The sequence below is a fragment of the Homarus americanus genome, unplaced genomic scaffold (genome assembly GCF_018991925.1).
Source record: "Homarus americanus isolate GMGI-L3 unplaced genomic scaffold, GMGI_Hamer_2.0 scaffold42391, whole genome shotgun sequence".
In the NCBI taxonomy this organism is placed as follows: Eukaryota; Metazoa; Arthropoda; class Malacostraca; order Decapoda; family Nephropidae; genus Homarus; species Homarus americanus.
This window is the reverse complement of record NW_024744462.1, coordinates 26,624-35,000: the sequence shown is the minus strand read 5'-3', so window position 1 is coordinate 35,000 and position 8,377 is coordinate 26,624. Positions and strand designations below refer to the sequence as shown.

General features: G+C 42.0%; 1 protein-coding gene across 2 annotated transcripts in view; it reads left to right on the top strand.

Moving 5' to 3' along the window:
* The window catches only part of LOC121877917 (T-cell leukemia homeobox protein 3-like), a 117,573-nt gene extending 110,870 nt beyond the window's left edge, over nucleotides 1-6,703 (top strand). For both annotated transcript variants that reach the window (XM_042383875.1, XM_042383874.1), the window contains one exon: nucleotides 5,516-6,703. In XM_042383875.1, the coding sequence (XP_042239809.1) occupies nucleotides 5,516-5,690 (175 nt within the window). In that variant the 3' untranslated portion in view covers nucleotides 5,691-6,703. The remainder of the gene's footprint in view (nucleotides 1-5,515) is intronic.
* The last annotated feature ends 1,674 nt before the right edge of the window (nucleotides 6,704-8,377 follow it).

Here is an 8,377-nt window from a genome sequence, read left to right as displayed (position 1 = left end):
TAGACTAGCTACATAAACTTCCCCCCCTCCCTCCCTCACCCACGCCCCTCTAATTAAGAAACAAAATTAACAAGACTAATCTGTATAAATCACTAAACCTACTTTGTTTTTAGAGAGATTAATTAAGAGAAATTTACCTTATCTAACCCCTTCTACCTTAACCCCTTACCTGGAGTGTTACCTGAATCTTTAACTAATTGCCTTGGGGAGTCTAATTTACCTGGGCTTACCTAACTATAGCTTTTTCTAGTCTTATTTTCTTCCATAGCGTTTTACAGAGACCCTTAATTCATATTGGACTTAAGATTGTGTTTCAAGAGACTAATTTACCTGGTCTTAGGTTAATTAGTTTCACCTTGCTTTACGCCGGGATTTACCTGTGTTCTGGTGTCTTAACTTGGTGCATCTTGAGTGTTATTTATCTCCTGAGTACGATGGGTTATGGCCTGAGTACGAATTCACCTGCTGAGTACGATGATTTGAGCTCCTGAGTACGATAAGTAAAATGCTGAGTACGAGGAGTTTACTTACTGAGTACGACGACTTGACCTCCTGAGTACGATAAGTAAAATGCTGAGTACGATAAGTTAACACCCGAGTACGATGACTTTACCCCCGAATACGATGAAATACCCCTACAGTAGGATGACTAAGCCCCTTGAGTATGATTACTTCCTGAGTACGACGACTAACCCCTTAAATATGATAACTTCCTGAGTACGATAACCTAACCCCTTGAGTATGATAACTTCCTGAGTACGATAACCTAACCCCTTAAATATGATAACTTCCTGAGTACGACGATTAACCCCCTTGAGTATGATAACTTAATCTTTCATCTCTAAATTAATTATATATTTTCTACTTCACAATCACCTTAATTAATCAACCTTACCGTCTTACATAATCAAAGTCTAATAAACATCCTAACTCATTTAATTATAATTATTTACTTAAAATATATCTACCTTCATCTACCTTCATAATTAATCCATCATTTCCCCCCTACTTATCCACCCATCCACCCACCCATCCACCCACCCACCAATAAGCTTATCCAATCACATTCATCCATCCACTTATTTACCCACCCAACCATCCACTCACTTACCCACCGTTCCAACATACCCATTTATCCACCTACCCATCTACTACCCACTCAGTGATAGGTTAGAGAATGAGGGGGGGGGGAGAGGGAGAAGGAGGAGAGAGAAGGATGGAAGAGGAAGAGCAGGAGGAAAAGAAGAGGAATAGAATAACAATGTGGAGAAAAGGAAGGGGTGAGAGAGGATGAGATAAACGACATAAGTAAACGAAGGAGAACAATAAAACTGTGAGAGGCCAGAAGTGAAGAGAAGGAGGAGAACAATGAGGAGGAGAGACAGAGAAAGAGAGAGAGAAAGGGGCAGGAAGGAGGAGGAGAAGAAGGGGGGGTCCATGCATTATTAAGGAGGCCGCGTGGCAGCAAGTAGCCCTCTGCCCCCCACCCCCTCCCCGCACGGCCAAGAGGGAGATGATGATGCCCACGTCCACCAGAGGGGAGATGATGATGACGCCCACGTCCACCAGAGGGGGAGATGATGACGCCCAATTCCACCAGAGGGGAGAAATGATGACGCCCACGTCCACCAGAGGGGGAGATGATGACGCCCACGCCCACCAGGAGGAGAGATGAGGATGCCCAGTTCCACAAGAGGGGAGAAATGATGACGCCCACGTCCTGCCACCCCAGAGGGTGAAGTGATGACGCCCACGTCTGAGATGATGACGCCCAATTCCACAAGAGGGGAGAAATGATGACGCCCACGTCCACCAGAGGGGAGATGATGACGCCCACGTCCACCAGAGGGGGAGAAATGATGACGCCCACGTCCACCAGAGGGGAGATGATGATGACGCCCACGTCCACCAGAGGGGAGATGATGACGCCCAATTCCACAAGAGGGGAAATGATGAATAAACAGAAGGGAGAGGAAGAGGAAAGAGGAGGGGGAAAGAGAGGAGGACTAACGGAGGGGAAAGTAAATAAGTGGAAAAGGCGAGGAGAAAGAGAGGAAAAACGAGAGAATATGGACGAATAAGGCAAAAGAAAGAGGAGGAAACAAGTATAAGAAATCGAAAGAGAGAGAGAGAGAGAGAGAGAGAGAGAGAGAGAGAGAGAGAGAGAGAGAGAGAGGACGCAGAAGAGAGGGAGGGAGGAGGGAGACTTGAGAACACGACATGACAACGGAACAGAGAAGTGACAGAAAACGATGATAAACACAGAATTAAGATAGATGAGAGGAGACAGAAAACGGTGATAAACGTATTGGGAATTGAAACAGGCGAAGGGGGTAGGGAAGTACACAGTGATAAAGAGGGAGAATAAGGATAGACAGAAAACATTTATAAACGTAAGAAATCGATATAAAAGAAGTGAAGAAGTGTATGGTGATAAAAGTGATAATTGAAACAGACGATAATAGATATAAAAAAACAAAAGGTCAGATACGATAATAAACAGACAATAAATGATACGAAGGAAGGGGACAATAATGATAGTAATAAGAAGAGAATATAAGAGAAAAAAATTAAGAAATGTAAGTATAATAAAGATAGGGAACAAGCAAAAGAAAGAGAGAGAGAGAGAGAGAGAGAGAGAGAGAGTATACGAGTGTTTTCATCTTAATGTAAAAACAATTAGGGTTAAGTTTAGCTCAGAGTCGAATTTGGTGTTTATGAATCTAATTTACTATTGGATTTTTTTTAATTGAGACCTCTTGTTTTTCTCCTTCTCATTCGCTTTCTCCTCTTCCTCCTTTCTTCTACTCCTTCGCTTTCTCCTCCCTCCTTCTCCTTCGCTTTCTCCTCCTCCCTCCTTCTACTTCTTCTCCTTCTCGTCTTCTAATCTCTTCCTGTTCCTCCCTATGTGCTGTTAAATTATCTCTACTATTTCCGTCTTCCTTCTTTTCTTGTCCTTCCATAATCATCACCCAGCATTCTCTCCTTCTCCACCTAAACAGCTTGACTTAAAGCTTAAAGTGTTCACCTTCATTACTTTGGTCCAACATTCTGAAGCAACTTTTCAATACTTTTAAAGTCAATCATTATAATAAAAGTTGAACGAAAGATTTAAAAACATTACCACATATCATCGCTCGGTCTCCTCTTTGTCTTAAATGTACATATGAAGCAACACAAGCCGATACAAAACAACATCTCGCTGCGTAATGTAAAAAAAAATTAATTACTCATCTCTCTAAACGTTTTGTGTCTCCGAGAAAAGACCAGACAAACATTGGGCAGATCAAGATGTCATTATTTCTGCTCGCCTCCCGGTAAAACAAAGTGAAGATTTTCTGAACTGCGATTGGGATAGTTTGTGCAGTTGAGGAGTTATTTTATTCCTCTTCTCTTTACTTCAATATAGATGTGATTTAGGAGTCTGACCGTGAAAAAACCCACAAACCCACAGAGGAGTACAATCACCGTCCAGAACAAACTCCAGTACAATTATCTTTCACCACAAACTCCAAAAGAAGTAAATATTAGTTGAAATATTTTTGTTTTTAAGTGACTACTAACAGAGGTGGGAGGTCAAAACAGTCGCAAAATCATGGTTCTTCGTCCGTCATGCCTTTAAAGTTTACCCAATTTTGGCAGGACACGACACAGAGACCGCGCATGATAGCACCTTACTAATATGTGTAGATAGATTTAGTGGCCGTGATGATTATTAATGCTGGCACAGGTAAGGAGTCAGGTATAATGGAGAGGGGGGACACACTGCATTGACTGGTGTTATTATTATTATTATTATTATTATTATTATTATTATTATTATTATTATTATTATTATTATTACTTTTATTATTTTTATTATTATTACTTTTTTTTTTTTATTATTGTTATTATTATTATTATCATCATCCTTATCCTACTACTACTACTACTACTACTACTACTAGCATACGTCTTATTAATATTATTACTATTATGTTCATTATTATTATTGTCATTATTATTCCCATTATTACTACTAACAATACACCTCCTACTGCTAATAATTTCCCTTTCATTATAATCATCATCTTGCCTACACAAGCATCATTATTCTTACTCTAAATACTATACTACTGCCAACTAACTGTATTATTTCAAGGATGAGGTGTTACTTCCCCCACTCATTCTGATCGGCTACCTGAGTACAACCATTAAGCTGTATTTTGTGTCCTGATTACATGACAAAAATACAGGTGATCTGATTACATAAAAGGAGACAGACAGAGAAGCGAAAAGGAGGATGTGGTTACAGAATTGACGTAGGAGGAGAAGGAGGAGGAAGAGGAAGAAGAGGTGGAGGAGGAGGATAGGTTAATTAGGCAGAGATTGAATGAGTTGAAATTTACTTAGATGAGGCAATGGAAGGATAAGGAAGAAAGAAAGAAAACAGATATTTAGCGGTGTGAGAGAGAGAGAGAGAGAGAGAGAGAGAGAGAGAGAGAGAGAGAGAGAGAGCAGGTGGAGCCCCCAAGGGATGAAAGAAGGGAGGGTATAGGGGTGAGGTAGGGGTGGCCAGCACTACACAGGGGTTCGTCTCCATCATTGACAAGGGCTTCACGTTGTGTGCCGAGGCAATGGACCTTTATGGACGACAGTTTTCCCTCATTAACCCCTCAGAGGCGAGAGGGGATCAGAGGGGAGATCTAATGACCAAGCTAACGGGGAGTCGAGTCATTGGTTAACTCCCCTTTTCTTCCCTCCTCCTCCTCCATGCCCCCCTCTCCTCCTCCTCTCTACCGTATGTGTCCGGGAGTGACGTGTGTCCACAATTGAGTGACATGTGTCCAATGTGTCCAGAAGCGACCGACGTGTCCTCAACGCCATTATCAGGAACCGTGTCAGGCAACCTTCTTCTATGGACGCAGGTGGTGTAGGAGTGAGGGAGGGAGGGAGGAGATAGAAGTAGGGGGAGGGAGGGAGGGAGGGAGGAAGGGAGAGAAAATTGACAAAATCTGAGGAGGGGAGGGCCAAGGTGTGGTGCTGACCGGTAATATCATCAACTTCAGAGCTACGCCTTCGACTTCTACACTAATTGGGTGACCTCTTGTAGGATTGATTTAGTTCTAATATAATTATTTGGGAGGAGGGGGAGGGAAAGGAGGTGTATATGATGGTAAGAAAACGATGGAGAGGAAGAAGAGAGTGAAAGAGAAATGAAAAGAGAAAGCGAAAGAGTGTGTGTCGTGGAGGGAGGGCTGAGGAGGTGGTGTGAAGGTCTGGTTGTGAGAGACACACACTGGATATTGTTGTTATTTAAGGATAGGAATGGATGGAGGTAAGGTTAAGTATGTATAGATGTAAGGATAGGATATACATAGGGGTAAGGATAGGTATATATGGAGGAAAGTATTTAATTACGCCGTAAGGAACACGCAAACCATCCTGACAGGTAAATGGGGTCAATGAGTAGTACTAATGATAATAGGTAATTAGTTCTGAAGGAGAGGTATTAACGTGTGTTGTTCTTCCACAGGCGACAGGAGGCAGAGGACCGCGAAGCTGACCGCCATGCCACTAACCGCCTCATGCTGGGTATGTCATCAGAAGGTTCGGCGAAGCCCCTCTACCCCGGCCCACAGGACTCCTCCCTCACGCCCTTGCCTTCAGTCCAGATGCAGAACTCCAGCCCCTCCCTCCCTGCCGTGTGATGGGCCTCGGGAGCTCTGGCCAACACCTGGTAAACGATCTATTGACTGCCGTAGAAAGTCAACTCCTGAAGTCTCGGTAACCAAGCCATCGACTTTCGGCAGTTTTGTTTCTCTTCATCTCCCATTCCTTTTCCTCCCCAACTTGCCTCAGCTCATAAAGGGAGAGGAGAAAGGAGAAGGGGAGGGAGGGGAGAAGGTGAAGATGAGAGAAGAGGCTTATATAGTGAGATAAGCTCCACGTGGGTCCCCCTGTACAAGAGGACGCCTGGGAAGGAGCAGGGTTGAATATAATGGTAAAGTAAGTTTCTTCTCTCTTCACCAGGAGGGCAAGAGACAAGTCCTCACGTCGATGGAGACTCAGGTCAAGAAGCTTAAGAGGAATAAAGGAAGTTAGACGGAAGTGAATGTAACCAAAAAAAAAAAAGACAAAATTCACTATAAACAAACAAGTGACTGGATTAGTTACTCCAGCCTCGAGTGTATGTAATAGAATATGAACAGACAGTTACCAGTATTGAAGAAAAGTGACAATCGTTAATGGAGTTAATAATGTATTTCCTGGGTTTTTGAACGTGCTATTAGTCTCTAGTGAAGTGAATAAATGCATAAACAATCAATGAAAACCAAGGGAAACTAGGTACGGGAAGTGAAAGAAATGAATGGATTTTTCAAGATATCAGTGAAGGAAGTCAACACGAGCCATAAACCTTCGACATAGTTCTTCACTCTCTTCATCTTGGTCTGTGTTCGGTCTTTTCATAGTTGTTGTTGACATTTTTATTTTGTTTTTCTGTGTAAAACTTTGGCGTGTGTGGCTCCGATAAACACCCATCACAGAAGTTAAGAGGGAAAAGAAATATGACAACAATGTATTATGGTGTATGAGAGTGATAATTACATAGACAGTACTGTACTTTGCTGTAGCCCATGGTTTAGAATATTTTGATGTTTTGTAGTTAGTGTCATTTATTAGTGATTGTGAGTGAAAAAAATAAATAAATAAACTTTTAGCACTCGGACTTATGAATATATAAAGTGTCTTCTACCTACAGATGATTTATGCCTAAGTGTGTGTCAAGACCAATACAGGGTAGAGTTCGAGTCCATGATGCAGGAGGAAAACAAACAACAGACGCCTCACTTTCTGGTTTTAAGTTGATGAGTGTGACGAGTGACTCAAGTGTATTGGACGAACGCCATATATGACCTCATGTATTTGTGCAGTAATAATGTTCCTTGGTCGAGAGGGTCTGTTTCACATTGACCATAATAACAACAAAAAGTTTTCATAGTGACATATTGGTCTTTTTTTTTCTTGTAGGGAACATTCATATTTTGTGGATAGAAAAAAAAATAAGTGTTGTTAATCTTTACTGTTGTTATTAGAGTTGTAATGAAAGGAACATACGTGTACTGGATCTCTTGTTACCTATACCATCTCTTACAACATCTAACTATAACCTGGATCACAACCCCAACGTGTGTGATCCTCGTACACTACTACACAACTGTACAACCTCCAGTAATGAGTTATCAAGCCTCCAGGTGTAACTCCAGAACTAAGATGGACACTTGTAATTACCTGACATAACTGTACAGGGAGAAGTGGGTGTTATAACAACATTTTTATTACACCAAAATAAATCACAAGTCTACGAGAACAATTCTTTCCTGTACTTAAAATGTTAAATGAACTTTAGTGTCAGAAAATTGAACTTCTTATTAACGTCAAGCTGTAAAAATATCAGATATTGGCCGAAGTCAGAGATATACAACGGTATGTGAGTCCAAGTCATTGGTGCAGACGAATTAACAGTTGATGACTACTATCATCAAGCCATCATGTACCGGGCAACACAAGATGAAAATTATCAATCAGGGATTCTGGTCCAGCGATTCCTGAGAGCAGAGGAAGAGTCATTTGTTGTGAGTGGCGGCGTACATCTTGGCGTCGTCCCATCGCCCGGTACTTGCAGGTGGTTAGGCGAGTTACTTTCATCCTACAGCTGCCCTGTACGCGAGTCTCAGGGTGCGGCCGACGGAGAGGAGCGCCAACAGTATCTCGCGGAAGATCGCGGTGGACCAACAGCTTAGGTGATTGGTGCAGAAATGCGTATCATAAATTATTTTTGAGAAAAACTATAGACTAGAAATCCAAACCGGTGAATTTAGTCGCTGATTACTGGACTCGAATATGAAGTTCTTGGGCCTTTTTTGCTTCGCCAACACCCCACCGGACGGACATGTCGAAGCTTCACAAAATGTAAATCAGGTAATCATCGGTATTTTCAGGGCTCGCACTAGGTTATGGTGCTGTTATGGTGCTGGTTAAGTTACCGGTATTATGGACAAGACATTCTCAGTATTGTACTTATCAAGATACCAAAGGTGACTGATTTCAGAGTCCCATTTGGTCTGACCCCGCAGAGTATTCCACAAAACCTTCTCGTTTTACCTGAAAAGAAAAATTTCCTCATTTTTTTTTTTAGCAGAAACGTTCCCATATTTAGTCGACGATTCTGGGCATATAATGATCAGCAAATCTCCCTTAGACACACACACACACGATGGACACTCAGGCTATAGATGAACGTTGTCCCTGAACATCAATACGAAGAGGCTGTGAAGGTTATGTATTTCCTGGCTATTCAGTGCTTGAGAGACCTTGGTAGTGGAAGGTCAGTGTC